Consider the following 19,285-nt stretch of genomic DNA (forward strand, 5'->3'; position numbering starts at 1 on the left):
ACTGAAGGTTTTGTGTGGGCAATTGCGGGAGAACTATGAAGTGGAACTAAGTTTAAAGAACAGAATGTCTTTTGCTTAGGACAAACAAACAAAACTTTGGGAACCAGAAAATGCAAGAAAGTTAAGAACCACTGCCCGGAACAAACGCCCATATTATCAACCTTGAAAAGAGGGGCTGAACTCTTTGCTTGGTATTATCACTCTCTTTAACAGGACAACGGGACTTTAATCCTCTCAATAAATGCAGAAATTAACTCAGAAATATTTTATTATAGTCTGACTTTTACCATTTGAACCAAACAAGCAAAAACTACAGATATGCATAAAGGTAAGTAGATCACGTTCAAACTGTTGACTTTTTGACATATTTGGACAAGCAAGCGTTTGATCTGCTGTGAAACAGTGCTTGCAGATACAGACAAGATAATATACACAAGGGACGTTTTCCTTTTTAGTTTATTAAACAAAAATATCAACCGAAGCACTCCCTGGGTCCTTTCACTATGATTACTGACTTTTGACATTTGGAATAACCGTTCTGTGATATTGTCGTTAACCACCACCACCAAATAATACTCAAATATAGTCCGTACACATACATTCACACACTCGCTATTTCTTCCTTTTCCCCCTGGTTGAATTCCCAGAGTGCTCAGGATCATCATCAAGTTAAAAGGACTGCTTGGGATCATTTTCAACGAGAATCCATAGTTGAATCAATGGCAGTAAGCTCCCTGGTCTCCTAGGGCAGTGATCTAACTCCAAACCATAACATTTATCCCATCATGCTTAATGGTTGATATGGGAATCGCTTCCTGAAAAGCTGCCTGTCTTTAATCTGTCTTTCCAGAGGACATTTTTCTAAAGGGCCTGTTGTTCTCTGGTAAAATGTAGCTTTACTCTAATGTGCTTTTTGGACATCAAATGCTGGTTCCTGGCAATCCTCTCGTTCAGATCAAATTCAGGCAAACCCTCTGTGATTGTTGATGCCTACAGATCCTGGGATCTGAAGTGTTTACAATTTTGCACCATTTCTTGATGATTTTTCTTAAAATTGAATGATTCATTCACATACTGTATTTTGAAGGTATTTTTAAAATTCCCATGTGAGACTAACATGCATGCAGTGTGGCGATTACCTGGAAACGTGTAGAAGTTTATGTGTAATAACCAGTAATCAGGCCATCAGAACGCAAAACTACACATTTCCATACATTTCATAGTGATAGTTCCTACAACTGAAAATGTAGGACCAGAAATGATCTTTGTAAAGAGTTATTATTATGAATGAAACAATATTTTACATTGCTGTGATGTGAATAAATAACAACAGCAATACAGGCTGAATGATGGTCTAACTTCATATCATAGTTCTCAAAAATATCTACTGATGTGCAAATACAAGATACTGTAGCTCCCCAAACCATGCTCTGATCACACTACAAGAGGTATAAAGGTACTAAAATCAAAAATTTCTATATTTTAACATAATGACCACAACAATTTATCTTTAAATTAATTTGAGTTTACATTAATAATGACATTCAGTCATCAGTACTATTTTAATTAACTTATTAACAGTCATCTTTGGTTAGGGGTCATTGGAAAATCTACTCAACATGAAATAATAGGTTTGTTACAACAAACATTTACAGTTGCCCTTACAGCAAAATAATCTGAATATAATGTAATGTATATAGGCTTAGTTCCTGTAAATCACACTTTAGCAATACTACCATTCTTCTCGCCTATAAGATAAATGCCAGACAAACATGCTGTGATGCAGTTTTGCAGATTTACATTGTGTCGCTTACAAATACAGAAAATCTATGAGGAGTCTTAATAATTTTATTTGGTATTGTTCACAACATGAAACAAAATCATAACCAACCTTGGGTCCACATGAACCATGTGCTATTAAGACCAAAACTATCTAATTTTCCTTTCTTTGGAAGTTTCTTTCACCGTGTTGCCTGTTCTTCCACCAAACCTCCCTACTACCCTTTCAAAATAAAAGCCCCACACTTGACAACAAACTAACAGGGCTAACTAACAGTCAATAGGTTATTAACACAGAGGTAAATAAAAGGAGGCATTCTTGTATTTTGTGACCCTCATTCCTGGTTATTTCACAAAAAGTACCACACTTGTTTCCATAATGTTTCCATAGTTACCTTTAAACAAAGAAGAACACTGGAGACATAATGTAGTGTTAATTCCAGCATTATAATATTTTAATAGGTTAATGATTACCTTTGTGTTTCCAGTTTACTATGCCACTATTACTACATTATTAAGGCGTTGTAATTGAAAGTACTACTGGCACCTAATCTGAATTCTCTGGATATGAATGTATCATAGATGCAGGGGTGTAACTCTTTTTCCTTGTGAGAAATCTATTCAGCTTACTGCTTACCCTAGTTAGGGTCTGTGGATTTGAGACTATCCCAGCTGCCACAGGGTGAAAGGTGAGGTACACCCTTAATACGCCCATCCACACTTATGGCCAATTTAAAATCCCCAGTTGGTGTCTTTAGACTCTGATGGAAAACTGGAGCATCCAGAGAAAACCCCTGCAGACAAAAGTAGAAGATAGAGCTAAACCTTCTTTCTGTGAGGCAAGATTATCCATTGTCTCTGCAATTTACAGTTCTTTTTCACATAACTGTACTTGCTGTAGCTTACGGCCATCTTTTCAAAGAATTTGTGAAGTTGTACTCCAAATAGATGTTGAGCATAGATGAAGCTAGATGAAGAAACTAGATGAGGAAACTGAGAATAAGACTGGCTCTACAAAATTAAACCCCACCAGCTGGTTTCCTGCTTTCTTAGTTTCTCTTGTGAAATACTGATTTGGTTTCCTTTAGCAACAAGTTTTTTTGTTTGTTTGTTTGTTTGTTTGTTTGTTATATAAAAAGAAAGAGAAACACTTGACTGACAACTTGGATAACATTTTAAAGGCTCAGAACACATGTAATGGGAAGTTTGTGGTCTCAGTGCTTTTACATGCCAGCAGTTCTCTACTGTAATTTTGACTTTCACATAAGTGCTAGGGCTGATTTTAGAGGTAGGTCAAACATCAGGGCTGATAGGAAGATAAATAACGGATACCGAAGTCTGAGAAAAGCAGAAAAACAATGAATTGATATACCTTTATTAGTCCCACAAGGGGAAATTTCATGAGTAATTCTTGGAATGAAAACATTTGTGACACTATCCTATACATTAGTTGTTATTGTTGTTTCTCCCAAGGAATTCTGACGCATTAAAAGTGTGACTCATTTAATCTGTTTCCTCCACCTCCTACCTTCGGATGTTTCCTCCCTTTGTTTCTCTCAGACACATTTATACCCTGTCTCACTTCCCTGAGCTGTCACTGGACTTTGACTCAACTGTCATAGTTAATCAATCATTAAAAGCATGAAGCAATTTCAAGAAAACTACTATTACCACTGATATCAAAAGTAACAGCCAGAATTTGGTAGGTTTTGAGTAGTTTGACATGCCAGTGACAGTTAGTAGCTGACCGCAGAGAAACACAGAGGGAAGACAGCCAGCAGGACACAAATAGTCCCCGTTTTGAAAAAGAAGTGCAGACAATGCAAAGTGTGGGTGGTACAAAGCCCAGAGGAGTTTTATGTTTTATTTAACAGGAAAGTTAAACTCCAAGAAAATTCCTAAGGGCAGTGAGGCACTCACAGAACTTTGGAAAGAAGTTTAGTCATGAAGAAGTAAGAAAAAGCCCAGAGCCATGTGTGGGCACTGTGTGCACTCTAGCTGATTTTTTAAATTAGCCAGTAGCACCTGTTAGCCTAGATACGGGTATGAATATAACAGATCACATGTGCCATCTGATGATCTCATCATGATGGAACAAGGAGTTCATGTCTGATATTTCACCACATCCATAAGAATAAAGAATGTCAAAAAAAAAGCCTTTAAAAATGAACATGGACACAGTACAAATGTTAGTAAGTGCCACTCTGAAACAAAAGAATCTATGAATACATCAGGTTGGCCTCTCAGGATGAACTGCTACAACAGAGCGCTGTGCAGCAGCAGAATGAAAGAGATTAGAAAGAAGAGGAAATGTTGTGGAGGACCAAGCCCATCCATGGGATGTAATATTAGCAAATAGAGCAAGTGACTGACATTGAACCCTGTGAGTAGCTGGAAAAGTCTAGCCAGTACCATAGTACAGAGGCTCTGATCGTGGCAGCATCAATAACCCAGCACCAGATTAATATTCATCCAAGCTAAGGCCCACCCTGGGTGAATGTGGTCCTGACGATCCACATAGAAATAAGGTTTAATTTGCAATTTATCATCAGAAACTATTAGCACCTCTATTAAAAAAAAATTATATTTTTTTTGCAGTTTGCGGATATAGAGCATTCAAGTGTTTGGTAATACTGTGATAAAAAAGAAATTGTAAAACACCCAACAGCTAAATCTCACACTCTACAGGCCACAGTTAGCATGTTAGATGTTAAAGTTGATGACAATTAGAAAAAGACTGAACAAGTATGGCTTTTCTGCAAATGCTAGAAGAAGGCTTTTCTCTAAAAAGAACATGACTGCACGTCGTAGGTTTGCTAAGTTGCATCTGAAACCACAAGACTTCTGGAACAATGTCCTTCAGACAGATAAGATCAAAGTGGAGCTATTTGGTCATAAAGTGCAGCATAAATACAGCATATCAGCACAAACACCTTGTACCAACTTTCCAGTGAAGGTGTGTTGATTTGGGCTTGTTTTGCAGCCACAGGCTTTGGGCACCTTGCAGTCATGAAGTCGACCGTGAACTCCTCTGTGTACCATATTCTAGAGTCAAAGATGAGGCCATCTGTCTGACTGACTTGGCAGAAATTTGGTCATGCAGCAGAGCAATGACCAGAACAGAATGCAACAGAATGGTTGAAAAAACAAAGTCAAGGTGTTGCAATGACCCAGTTAAAATACAGACTTCAACCTGACTGAAATACTGTGGTGGGACCTTAAGAGAGCTGCAAATGCCTGCAAACCTCAGTGAAATGAAGCAAGGTTGTAAAGAGTAGTAGGTAAAAGTGCCTTGAGGCAACTGTTGATGTGATTTGGCGCTATATAAATAAAATAAAATAAATCTGAATTTAAAACTTCCTCCACAGCAATGTGAGAAACTGATAGGGCCCAACACAAAAGGATTACTTCAAGTGATACATGTGGTTCTGTTGAATTACAGGGTGTACTTAGTTTTTCCGAGGACTGCAGTAAGACTTGTTAAAAGCTTTTTCACATGACTATATGTGGCGATTCCAGCTGATAGGAACATCAGAAAAAAGGATTTGTTCCTAGATTTTTCTCTCTTGCTTGAATGTTCATCATCAAAAATCAGGATTTAACGATTCCCTCATTTTTTCAGCTTTTAATTTGTTTCCATCTTGGGGGCCACTAAATGCCCATCGCATTGCCACCAACGCACGGAGGCGCTAGATCACTTAAAGCATCGATCCTGTCCCTGCATTGACTTGTACAATTTGACATCAGACATGTAACTCGTTCAGATCCCCCCTCCTTCTCCACCACTCTCACTCTTTCCCCCCCCCCTCTCTCACTGTCCCTCTCTTTCTCTGTCTGTCTCTCTCTCCTCGTCTTCAGCTGCATGTCTCTCAGTCAGTCAGTCAGTCAGTGAGTTGCCCGGGTCCGCTACGCCTGCGTCCGCCTCCGCAGCTCTCCAAAGCCGAGACGCGCCACCGTCGCCGTCATTGCGGGCATGACATACTGGCATCAGTAGTGGGCTTCCGTCAGGCTGCTTTTAAGAAAATTACAAAGGAGAGGAAGAGACACAAGAGTAGAGGAGAGTGAAGTGACTCATTTCCACCCGAGCTTGTGCGTTGAGAAGAGTAGATGAGCCAATGGCTGGGGCACAGCCGGGAGTTCATGCGCTGCAGCTCAAGCCAGTGTCCGTACCCGAGAGCCTAAGAAAGGGCAACAAATTTATGAAATGGGATGATGTAAGTAGTGGCCAGACAGGCCAGCGATGAATGTCTTTTTTTTCCTCCCCAGTTTTCACTGTCAGATCATTTTCTGCACGCGTTTTGCATGTACACAGTCTGTGTATTACACAATCTATAGGCTACTCGTGCAACAGTAGCCGATAGATTTAATTGTAAGTGGAAACCGCACGGACAAGAAGCTAATTGCGTTTGACTTCCTGGTTAGTGGTTGAAAGAAATGCTACAGCTACAGTGTCTACTGACATGTGCTTTCTTTACATTATCCAATGTACAGTATTTGTATTTGTGCGCGCCAGTGGGTGCACGCGTGTACCGCTGCTTGTGTGTGAGAATGTGCGCACCCTCATCTAATCAAACACTAACCCCCCTGCGTTAGAAACGTTTTTATCAATTAACCACAATTAATTAGTGCACTGACATTCAACATGCAAATCTAAGCACAACAGTTGGTCATTAAAAAAAAGAAAAATATTTTGGGAATTTTTATTTTGGTAGCATCTCTATATAAAATGTCGGTCCAGCTGTAGTAAAATGACCTTGATTGAATTGATTTCACACTGCTCTTGAGCAAAACATAATAGTAATAGCCTTTTAGCAACAGAGGCTATGGCCACACTATGTGGCACATTGCTTTCCCAGGCAATAAATCAACACAAATCAACACTCCCTCTAATAATCTTGTGGCAAGTTCACAACTGAACTGTGCTCTGAACTGAGTTTAACATGGCTTGATGGTTATTTGCATCTTCTGTACCTTAGTTTTTACAGCAGCTGCATTCAGAAAGAGCTGGAATAGCTGTTTTCACACCCCATGCCATTTGAATATCCACTTGTTACTCTGGTTTATGAGTGAATATCTGAATTTTGTCACAGTTCCCATTACTTTCGTTCTCTGAAATCTGTTAATTTTAAACCGCTCTGTGAAAATGCTGAGGACTTAGCCCACCTGTAACTCATTTTTACAGTGCCTTGACTTTTCTAATACTGTAGACAGTGAGGAATCGGTTACTAAGATACACTCTTTCTAAGATCATCCTCTCAAATACATGTTCAGAATCACTCAGCTCAGGTGAGCCAAGTGCAGCACAGATGGCATTAGTCTTGCAGTGTTATGGAAGTGTGAATGCGGTCAGTACAGACTGCAGAGAGGAAATTATGCACACTTGCAAGTCCACCATTCTGTCAATCATCAATCTTAAGCTTAAATAAGAAAGTTTCCTTAACTAGTAACTACTAATGAGCGCCCATTCCTTCAGCTCATTAGATGCGACTCAGTTTCCCCTTTCACAGCTGTGTTTGTGTACTTTTAGCATGTACATTCAGGACTATCGTCAGACCCAAATGTCCACCAGGCCTTTCCTTGCAAAAACATATGACCTCAAACACAGGCATACTCACAGGTACTTTCTCTGGTTCCTTTCCCATGCACTCCTTCCTTCCTCTTTCCTCTCTGTATCATTTCATGGAAAGAATCACAGAGGATAAACAGCCAACCTGAGAGAGCAACGCTAATAAATTTTCACTGGAGAAAGATTGAATTAAATCATTTTCTTCTTTTTTATTGCTTTGGGTGTTGAGTTGAACATCTTTCAGCAGGAAATCGTACGGGCAGTAAATGAAAAATTATATGTATGTTCTTTAATTTATGGCTTTACTCTGGTGAAGATTTCTTGTTCTCTCAGTTGCAGTCACACATATATTCCAAAATGCTTAAACTCACCTGGGGAGTTGGGCAAAAAACAGTGTAAAGTTCTGTGCTGCGTAGCCAGCAGCCATGAGTTTTGAGCAGCAGAGTGACTGCAGACTCCAGCCCAGGATGCTTGCAGGTGGTTGTAAAGGAGCAGAAAAGCAATCAGAGAAGCTCTCCAAAGCCTCAAAGGCCTCAGACCTCCCCAACCTCCCTCCTATAGACGTGCGCAGACATCTTGTATTTTTGTTGCTGCCACTTGTCGACAGCTGGCTGCTTCTGTGGCTCATGAAATCCGTGGGTACAGGTAAAATATTGCCTGGATGTGTTATTATTTGTCAGTTTAGATGGCACATTTAGCATTAATGACTGCTTTCTGTTGAGGCACAGGGAGCCATTCAGATTCTCCAGCACATAGACACTTCATGTTATAAGGATCATTTACTGTACACCTGGGCACGGTGTCAAATTTGTGAAAGACGATGCTTGGTCTGTGTAAACAGAGACTTTTATGAGGTTATACTTATATCAACCCCTCTGGTCGGTTGTGCATTGAATAAGATATTATCAGGCTCCTCAGGGGAGCAGAAAATCCCTTAAAAGTAGTAGAATATGTGATTAGCATACAGAACAGAAATATGCTGAGCTCAAAACTCCCCTCTAACACACCCCCTCAGGCGGCAATGCTAATGGTACAGACTCTTCACTAAAAATAATGGAAGTGTCTCCTGCCTGGGATCAGTTCCTTCAGGGTGTTTGTACTTTCGCAAGTCAGTCACTAATCTCATCTTAATTCAGCAGAAAGCAGGCCACTCTGCTGCCTAATGTTGTGCCATTAAAGACAAATCCCTTAAAATAGTCCAATGACAATAAAAAAAAAACAAAAAAAACATTGGCGAGTACTATTCTGCCGATAGTCACTCTGAAGTTAAATCCCAGCTTTAAGTACTTCTTGTTTCTGCGTAAATGTGAAAACCCATGAGAAAATCTTTGCTAAGAGTCCATAATGGCTTAATGTGTTTGCAGTGGTGGCCATGGAGAGCTAGGACATTAAGAAAGAAGCTGGTGAAAATGACTGCTCTCACATCATTAGGCAGTTTCCCAGTGCTCTCGAGCCTTCTTCTTTTCTCAGACATGACAGACAATCCATCACTTGCATCGCATCTTATCCCCCGAATGACTTCTTGACTTGGTTTACTGGAAATATAAATGACTTGCTAAATATTCTTTGATCTAGCTCGCTATAATTTTCTTGAATTTTTCTAAAGATATTTATCTGTAAAAACTAAATTGGAAAAATTGGAAAAATTGGACTGTGGATGGTGAGCTGAGCAAAGATCATGAGATATGAGCCAGATTTGGTCTGAAATGCTATATCTAAGAACTGCAAATATGATGCTTTTCCCTTTCCTTTAAGCTATAAACTGTGTGTGTGTGTGTGTGTGTATGCGGCATGCATTCGTTGACATGAACCGCATCTTTTGTCATTCAATCAAGCTTGCAAAGATTGTGCAATCATGTGAACAGAACCAAAACGATTCCTCTTGAGTCTCTAATAGATTTCATGGGAATGGTGGGTTGCCATAGGAAACGTCACCGTAGCAAATGCCTCTGATGCCTAACTGTTTCCAAAACCGAACGAGCCGCTCATTTACTTTCAGCTCACTTCCCTTCTTTCGTCTTTCCCCGTTTTCCCCTCCTCTGTTCCTCCTGTATTTTCACTGTTGGCCTATATTGGATAAACCATGATTGTGACATTTAGACAGTATGAAATGACTCATAATGGTTAAATACATTACAGCATAGGCTCCTTTGCTGTCTACCAGCCCAACCCTTTCCCAGTATCCTACGCTGCAAGTCGCATAAGGTCGCACCCAAATAAGACAAGTGTGGAGCAGATGCAGACCATTAGCTCTGTCTCCAAATGCTCTGATAGGGACATCATTAGAATCCTCATGAAGACACTTTGAAGATTTTCTTGCTCTGTGCAGCAAATGCGGTCCTCATCTCTCTGATCTTGCAGCCATGGCTGATTGAAGAGGACAATATGCTACTGTTCAGCTGAGCCACAGCCACTGTGGACACAGAAAAAAGGCAATGGCTCTTTCTTTCTTTTTATAGAAGCATCCAATAATATCTGGTGTTGCCATGTATGCCTCAGGGTCAAACTGTGTGTGTGTGTGTGTGTGTGTGTGTGTGTGTGTGTGTGTGTATGTGGGAGAGAGAGAGACTGTATGTAACTGTGGGAAAGCATTTGTCCATTACAAGAGGGGAAAATTGAAACATCAACTCCAAATCAACCTGCACTTCGTGATTGCAGTCACTGCAAACACACACGCACACCACAGGCTGCTTGGTCATTTTGCGGTGATGCCAGGTCGTGGTGTGGAAAGTACCCTAAAAGGAAAGGATTGAGTGCATGTTTACAACATAAACAGCACTTTTGATGTCATTTCAAATTCTGGTATGCGAGTGGATAAAACAAACTATGCTTTGATCTTGGTTCCCTCAGAGAATTTTCTGCAGTGAGGTATTCACTCATGTTGAAATTCAGATGTTGATTTACAGATTTAAACAGACGCGTGTCTTTTCTTCTTCACGACAGGATTCAACCACTGTGACCCCGGTGACTCTGACAGTTGACCCCAAAGGTTACTTCCTGTATTGGACTGACCAGAGCAAGGTGAGACACCACGGCAGGAAGGCCAAATGGTTTGAAGCCTTCAAGCCGTTAAGATGTTTAAAGCCCCTTTCATTGTCATCTGAATTTCATTTGATGATAAAATTCAGATTCGTGGGGCCAAATTTAAAGCTTATCAGAGCAGCACCAACAGTTTCCCTCATCTCTGCTTTGACATCTGCACAGTGCTTTGTACCAGCCTGATATATAATAGACAGGCCAATGTCCATTTCACGCGTTGCCTCTCCAAAACCTGAAACGTACAAGTAATGTACAAGTTGCCGCAAACTGCAGTAACAGCAGGGAGATATTTTATTTCAAGCCAACAGGAAAATAGTCACAGGAAAGTGTTTAAACAGACACTATTAAAACATTTACATTTATATACATATTAGCCACCTAACTTAATCATTTCTGCCAATAAAGGACCCTGCAATGTTCTTAATACATTTTATGCTCACTACCGGCTTTGTGGCTTTAAATATATCTCCCCCTACTGATAATGCAGTTTCTGCATGCAGGAACAGCTTCTGCGTTTTGCCTCTCCAGAACGTGAAATGGACACGGTGGACCACCTGTTATGAGTTTTGTCATGATACTGGGTTGTTTGTACACGATACAGGACCTACCTGGACCGTCTGTACATAACTGATTGGCCAGCACAGTAAATTGTTATATATCTTATGACAGGCAGATATAAACTTACTGTTTTCCCAGCATATTCTCACAGAGCTTTTTTGTCTGTATTCTCCATTTCACTGACAGTACAGCAGCATTGTCAAACTGAAAGCTTTCATGGCACCAACTTTTTTTTTTCACATTTTTTACTCGTCGTCTTCGTAGGTGTCGGTGCAGCACTTTCTAGTACTGTCACATTTCATTATGAGAAATGGGGTGTTTAGTTTGCTGCTGTTTATTTGCATAAATTTGAAGTTTAGGCTAGTTTATGCAAATCGGCAGCATCCAGCATGGCTCGGCACGCCTGGAAACTCCCCAACAAAGCGAACCGTTGTGTCACTTGCATCTGTTGCTTTCAAAAACATTTCAATGTTATAGAAAGTTAGCAAACGAGCCCCAGTGACAGTTTCTGAGAGCAGAGAGAACTTAAAGTTGTGGCAATGCTTAGCTGTCAGCTTTTGAATACTGTAGCTCAGCAACAAGCATTAAAAACACACCTCTGTGGACACTAACCATCAGTGAGCAGCGAAGGAAGTAAAAGCCAGACCAAGTGTGAGAATCTGTTGTGTCGTTTATGTCGTAAAATCCAAATGACTGACAAGAGACAAAAACTGACGACGTCGCTGCTGTCTCGTTTTGTTTGGCATGACTATGAGCACAATTCAGAAAAAGGGACAGTCGACTGAGTGTGTGTCCACAGAAACAAACTAAAATAGACACTGTGTTTAAAAACTGCATAAGATATAATCTCTCCTCATGATACTTGTCAGCTGTCAGTGAAGGGCTCCCTAAACATTTGGAGTTATGTATCGAGTCTGCCTGGTTCTGCCGGAGGTTTCTTCCTGTTAAAAGGGAGTTTTTCCTTCCCACTGTTGCCAAAGTGCTTGCTCATGATTGTTGGGTTTTTCTCTGTTTGTATTATTGTAAGGTCTGCCTTACAACATAAAGCACCTTGAGGCAACTGTTGTTGATTTGGTGCTGTATAAATAAAACTGAATTGAATTGAATAGTGACAGTGGCTCAGGCTTGAAAACCTGCTCTATTACCACTTCAGAGGCATTTAAGACAGTTCTTTGAAAACACTGACCTTTTCCATTAAGTACTGCCATTCAACAATCCAGTACTTATTACCATAGCAGCACCGTTAGAATTCGTGGCAACCACATTCGGCATTCCCTTTGTAATTATCAGGGTACACCTAGGATTATTATCGAGAGATCACAGGCGCTCTAGGAAGCATTTAGGCGCTCAGAAATCGCTTCCTTAGCTGAAAGGCCTGCAGCAGAGCACGGTTAGGCTTAGACTTAGATGGTCTTTTTCCAGCATTGTGATGATTTTTTTTTTATCTTGTTTGTTTGTTTGTTTTGCTCTTTCCGAGCCATTCAAGCATGATTTTTAAGTTCTTTCAGTTAGCTTCCAGTTAGATTCCTTAAAAAAGGATTTGAGGGTGTTCTGGTCCAGTTTCATTTGAAGAACTTTCTTGAAAAGGAGACAGAAATCTAAACTGGCACACCTGCAGTGCTGCAACCGACACCTGTGAGAATATTGCGTAGTGCATTGTGTTTTTCCAACATTCCAGTTGTAGCTAAATGTTTCATAATAACCAGGAACAAGGTAGCGAAACGTAAGATAAGAAACACTATCACGTTCAGTGATCTTATTAAGCACTTCCTCCCAGTTTAACCTTGAGAGCATGTGCAGAATCTGCTGAAGGTTTAACAGTTTGTTCTGTTTATTTGAATGTACAGCTGCTGAGCACAAGGACTTGAACACAAGCATGAAATTTCCCCTCTGTACACTTACCTCTGAACACAAACACACATCCACACGTAATCCATGATTGTACCTGTCCTGCTGTTTTTGGAACAGAGAAAGGATCCCAGTATATTGGTAGCCTATTGTAAATGAATCCAGTATAAGTGGGAAACGAGATAAAGTCTTTAGTTCTGCTACAGTTTTACCGAACACTCAATGAGGAAAGAAAAGAAGACCACTTTTGTCTACCGCATTTTATGTTGTGGGTGCGTGTTAAAAGTGGGAATTTGCGGTCAGAGATAACCAGCACTGAGTGTGATTCTCCACTAAAAGAACTGAGAGAAGCTCGTTGACATCAATTCATCATTGTTTCCTGTGCCTCTGTCATAAGGCAAGGATTTTGACTGATGAGGCTCTTGTGATTGTGTGTTTATGCGTGTGGGTGTCTGCTCTGTCTCCCAGCGTTGAGAACAGTCCTGCCGCACACATAATAACTCAAATTGATGCCAAGCACAGCCCAGACAAAACTCTATTAGGGCATAAAGAAAGGCACCCGCTGTATTCCTGTGTGCCCCTGTCAAGGCAGAAGTGTGCCTTCTCATGTTTATAAAGATACCTTGGTGCTTTTGCTAACATTTATTCACGACTGTATTGCACATCTGTTGAACAGACCAATTTAAACAAGCTATGATGCTCCGTCTACTTGTTATATGTGTGTGTGTGTGTGTGTGTGTGTGTGTGTGTGTGTGTGTGTGTGTGTGTGTGTGTGTGTTTGTGAGAGACTCAGTCTGATGGCCTGCAGAGTAAAAGCATTCTTCGGATTCTTCAGAAGCACAACAGAACTGTACTCGGTGTGCCTACTGCGCTGACTTTCAACATGCATTGCCAGTGACAGTTGCAGTTAACTGCTGCTTTTGGCTTCTTACAAGATTCACTAAAGACATTTAGCCAAAAGTAAGGAGATAAGATTTAGAGTATTTCCTCCTTGTTAAGGATAAATATTTTTTCTTTTAGTTAACACAAATAATAATACATTTCAATGATAGTGTTAGTGGACAGGAGGTTAAGTTGAGTCACAGTTTCCCCTGAGACAAATTGAAAATAAACCTACAGCTAATTTGAATCAACTTTGGAGACATTTATTTACATTAGGCTTCAGTCACATAGATTAGAGACCGGTGGTTAATCCTCCAGCAACCTCTGGGGAGAGGGGTCGTCCCCCAGTGTGCCAAATATTTGTATTTCCCAACCAGTTGGTGAGCAGGCTGTGAAAACCTTGACATTGCTTTGGTCCCCTACAATTTGCATGGAAGATGCTGACTTGTCTGCAAACACTACTACTACCTTACTAGTTGCCAACTAGCAAAACTTTAAAAAGTTGCTTCATTTTTAAAAGTCACAGCTTTTACTTTGAAAGGAGGAATCTTCGTTTCCAGTTTGCGTCGCTTTTTACAGTTTCACTTAGAGCACAGGTGTCGAACTCCAGGCATCGAGGGCCGGTGTCCTGCAGGTTTTAGATGTGTCCTTGATCCAACACAGCTGATTTAAATGGCTAAATGACCTCCTCAACATGTCTTGAAGTTCTTCAGAGGCCTGGTAATAAAACTCATCATTTGATTCAGGTGTGCTGACCCAGGGTGATATCTAAAACCTGCAGGAAACCAGCCCTCGAGGTCTGGACTTCGACACCCCTGACTTAGAGAGTAGATGGCGAGTGGACGTCTTCCACGCAAACTATAGAGGACAGTGGCAACTTTCTAGTGACCAAAGTAATCACATGGAGGCTTTCAGTCCAGCAACGTATACCTTTTTGCAGTCAGTTTCGCTGAGCGATTGCCAACAACCATTCATCAAGCAGTTGTGGAATGCACATTTTTCCTTACTGACTTGCGGTTGTCAGGGGGTTGCCAACCAGTATCTGAGGTTTTTAGTAATCAGTTTCATAGACAGCTAGCAGCCTCCCACAACCAAATACCAACTGGTTGGTAACAGCGTTAAGAGAACAGGTTTATGTCCCAATCCAATATTCTTCTAGAGGTGAATATCACAGTATCCCTGTTTCAGTTGTTCCTGTGAAGTTAGAAACACTGAAAACTAAATGCAGACAAACACAACAAGCACTTTTTGTATGTTTCTTGTTCCCCCCCCCCAAAAAATGAAGTTGAATATACTGAACTTGAATTTTTTTCATCATCATATGCTTTACAACTCAAATGCCAACATTTTGATTCCCGGTCGAGCCCCCTGAACCTGAATAAAATGGTTAAACATAAGGGAAGCAACCGTTAGCATGCAGGAAGGCAAGGTGTCTTTGGTAGTGGCAGCTTAACCTTTGCTGCCATTTCAAATTTGCTTCTTTAAGCAGAAAAAAAGCTTACTTAAGACACAGTAGGGGCTTGATATTTACTTTTGACTGTGCTGTTAATCCCGGAGTTTGTCTCTTCCACTTCAGTGTCAGATGTGCTTAGGTCTGATGTTTTTGCCTTTTTTTTCTGGCTAACCTTTGAGTTGATGACGCAAGGCTCCACATTCAGGATTCTGCTGGTTTCATCTTTACGCCTTTGTTGTAGTCACAGTAACTTGTGCTGACAGTATACACTCAGCTTCAACTTCTGGGGAAGAAATGTTAGAAGAAACTTTTATTGGTTCTTGATGTGGTGTGTTGGGGAAATGAAGTTGACAGCAGCTCAGGATATGAGCTAAGATATCCTGTATCCAGTGATAAAATTATTAAGATTTTTTTTGTGGCTTCACTTCTTCCTGTAGTGGACACCAAAATAAAAGCTTAAACAATGCTTCTCTTGTTGTTTACAAAAGCCGATGTAGATTTTTTTCTCTTCCTTGTAGATAGAAACAGGTGCACACTATATCCAGTGTGAGCAGCATTTCCATTTCTGCACGCTGACATATTTTTAAACAGGGCACTGCTATGTAAACTACAGCAGTAATAACTCTCCCATGTTTGTATGTGTTTGCTTGAGAGTCCAGTTGGCTGGCTTTTTATGTTTCTGTCTCATTCACCTCAAAAGATCCACTGTCTTGAGCACACACGCAGAGACAAATTCACAGATAGAAAGAGAGATTTTGGGAACGAGGATTATAATAAAGATGACGTGATATTGTCAGTCATATCGATAGCACGTGTGCTAGCATTAGTATGAATCAGCTGTAAAATGAAACTCGTCACCCTAATGTAAATTAATAACAATGATTTACCTTGTGTCAACAAAACCATACATATATAGACATATATTAACAGCAGCATCATAAATATACCAGCAAATTCGCTGTGTACGCCAGGAAAACTCAGTTACTGTTCAAGAGTTGGCATCTTTCCAGTAGTTCTTAATTTAGAAAGCGTACAGGTGCTTTGTTCCTCATTCCTATGCAAGCTTAACAATGAGAAAGTATATTGAGGAGTATATGCAGGTTCCTTGCTCATGATGTTGAAATCCATCCTCCTCCTTAAAAGAGGCATTTCCTCTTGTGCGAGGGGGGAACACACCGTCTTCTTTACAAGCACACGTGCACACTAGCTGCGGTGGCCAGCTAAGAACAGGTGTTTTTCTTTTTTCTTTTTTAGAAGGTTGAAAATGATTTTTGCACTTGTTGGTTCATCATGTTTTAGGGGAGGAGCCCCACAGCACGGAGAGGTGGACTGACTCATTCAAATTAACTACGCAAAAAGCCTTTTGCTTTAGTTGCCATGGTTGCCAAGCGACAGCACACACCTTAGAAATGTCACATTCTCTTTCAGCCCGCGCTCACATTCTGAAGAATGTCGCTGCTTTGAAACTGATACAATTGTTCCCTCGTGTGTGTGTGTGTGTGTGTGTGTACACGGCTTCTTACTATCTTGGTGGGGACCAAAATCTGAAATTTACTATACTGAAGGCATTTTTCACACTCAAAATATAGTTTTAGTGTCAGGGTTACAATTGGGTTATGGTTAGGTTTAGGGTAAGGTGAGGGTTAGGCATTCATTTTTGATGGTTAGAGTTAGGGTAAGCAGCTAGGGCAGCGGTCCCCAACCTTTTTTGCGCCACGGACCGGTTTATGCCCGACATTATTTTCACGGACCGGCCTTTAAGGTGTCGCGGATAAATACAACAAAATAAAACTAGTACCGGTACCGAAAAAAAGAAGATTTATTCATAACACACGTGAAAAGACCCAGGAAAACCGAGTTAACGATAAAAACGATAACAAAATAACGCTGAAAACTGATAAAAACCCTGAAAACCATACATTTCACACCTGAGCCTCAACTCTCGCGGCCCGGTACCAAATGACTCACGGACCGGTACCGGTCCGAGGCCCGGGGGTTGGGGACCGCTGAGCTAGGGAAAGCATTAGCTCAATGGGACGAAGATAGCAAACCAGACGTGTGTGTGTGTGCGTGGTCCAGATGTTACTCATGTTGTGAAGACACAAATGTGTTTACAGAGTTAGATCTTGGAGAAAAAAACCAAGTCCCTGTGATGCAAAACATCAGACAATTTCAAGGTTAACACATGTTTAAAGGTTAGAGAATAAAGAGGCTTAGGTTAATGTAATGGTTTTGTTTACAATTGAAGTAAACCTCCAGGAAACGGATGTAAGTCCACATAATGTCCTCTAAAGTCATTTCTGTACGTGTGCGTGTGTGTGTGTGTGTGTGTGTGTGTGTGTGTGTGTAGACACCCTCACATTCTCATTCGCTCTCCTGAGCAGGCTGCGGTTATATGAAAAAAAAAAAAAGGTTAAACGCTGTCTCTCGGGAGATTTATGTTTCAGCAGTGTGCCAATTTCAGGACATTCACTGGACAAGCACTTAGCATATGGCATTGAATGATGTTCAAAGGTGAAAGACAGTTCACCTCGGGCCAAAACCAGACTCACGCAGTTGTCAGCTGGAATGTGTGGGGCATTTCTGAATGAGCCTAGAACTGACCTAATCCAGAACAACACAAAAACCCTTTGGTTTTGTATTTCTGGGCACACTTGATGCCCAAATATGAAATGTACGCACAGTTCCTTCTCTTCTGTCAGAGCAGAGTTTACGTGTCTGTTTCTCCCAACACAGCAATTTTTGGTGATTACAGAGCCTGCTGCTCCTCCACCTCCGTCAGCACTATAGGAGTGAGGAACGAGGCATAAATCTGCAGCCAATCTACTCAAAGTGAATTGTGACCCCTGCCAAGTTGTAGCATGGCACATGGGGGACTTGTTTTATCTGCACTTGTAGTTATAGGATGAGACAGAGCGAAAAAGAGAAATTATAAGACGGTGATTATCATGATCCACACCCTCTATGTTAGCTGTGCTATGTGGTATCAGTTGTTTTTAATCTACTTAATAAATTTTTGGTCATCAGAAAAATTATTAAATTGTGAGCAGGACCTGTCGATGGTCTTTTCAGGATATGACAGCATCAATCTGCGACGTCCCAGTGAAAGCTGATGAGCTTTTCACCATTTGGGCTTTGTGTCAGCCTTTTGCTGTATTCACATAAAATGGCATTTGCCATTTCTCTTGACGTGTCTGCCTTTTCAGATGTTGGCTTGCATTTAATTTATGTGCAGCATTTAAGACACACGACACATGCATTTAATATAAGTGAGAAGTGAGAAGGTTACCATGGTTATAACCACAAGTAATGGTTATAACTTCATTATCTTCTTTTCTACATTGTGTGCTGCAGAGTTGATAAATGATTGCCAAACATAGCATTACTGATTGCAGTTGTGACACATTCATTATCTATGCTAAAATAAACTGTTTATGTCACATGGATTTTTTTTATTGTGCATCTTGAAACCAAGCAGCAACCTCCAGGGCTGAGAAATGAAGACAATTTGAACGTGCCAAAAACTGCAGTTATCTCGAGTGGCTGGCTCTGAAAATAAGTCACTCTGCTCAGACTCCCATGTCAAAATGCCTAACTTTGCAGAAGATAAGAGTGTGTTTACTGCCCGATGCCAAAAAAGGCTTTAGGTCTTTAGTAAGGTTTCTTACGTGATGTCATGACCACATTACTTAAGAGTTGTTCACCATATTGGATGTGATGCAACCACCGGTTGCTGGGGAAAAATGTGTTATTGCCTGACTCGTTGGCAGTGCTTCCTGGTGTTTTTTTTTCTCTTGCTGATTGTAATCTGATGCAAAAAAATGTCTGCACCAACAACTTCCTGGTGATTGCTTTGGTTGCTTGCAGATTGCCAAGGTGGCATGTAGTTTTTCTTGTTTTCTGCAAATACTCACTGACAGCTAGCCCGGCATTTTTAGTAAAACGTTAAAACATGTGACGCAATGTGAAAACAAAGAATGTTTGGTTTCAAAATAAAAGTTGTACCTCAGCACTACAGCCATCAAGGCACAACTTTCACGTTGAAGGTAAATGGTGTCATTTCCAAAAGCTAGACAGAGTTTGTAGACCAGTCTATCGCTTACATCAACTCTTTCGCAGCAATATGCTAGTGACTAAAGGAATCATAGGAATGTTTTTGA

General features: G+C 40.7%; 1 protein-coding gene across 3 annotated transcripts in view; it reads left to right on the forward strand.

Annotated features, from left to right (window-relative positions):
* Positions 1-5,521: 5,521 nt before the first annotated feature.
* Positions 5,522-19,285, forward strand: part of plcb1l (phospholipase C beta 1-like) — a 125,043-nt gene continuing 111,279 nt past the window's right edge. For 2 of the 3 annotated variants that reach the window (XM_084954320.1, XM_084954319.1), the window contains exons 1-2: positions 5,523-5,993; positions 10,289-10,366. In XM_084954320.1, coding sequence (XP_084810446.1) covers positions 5,895-5,993; positions 10,289-10,366 — 177 coding nt within the window. In that variant the 5' untranslated portion in view covers positions 5,523-5,894. Of the gene's footprint in view, positions 5,994-10,288; positions 10,367-19,285 lie in introns of all 3 variants that reach the window. The other variant, XR_014802814.1, reaches the window with a different exon arrangement.

Source organism: Perissodus microlepis, chromosome 15, assembly GCF_051167445.1.
Source record: "Perissodus microlepis isolate ML-2025 ecotype Zambia chromosome 15, ASM5116744v1, whole genome shotgun sequence".
Classification (NCBI taxonomy): Eukaryota; Metazoa; Chordata; class Actinopteri; order Cichliformes; family Cichlidae; genus Perissodus; species Perissodus microlepis.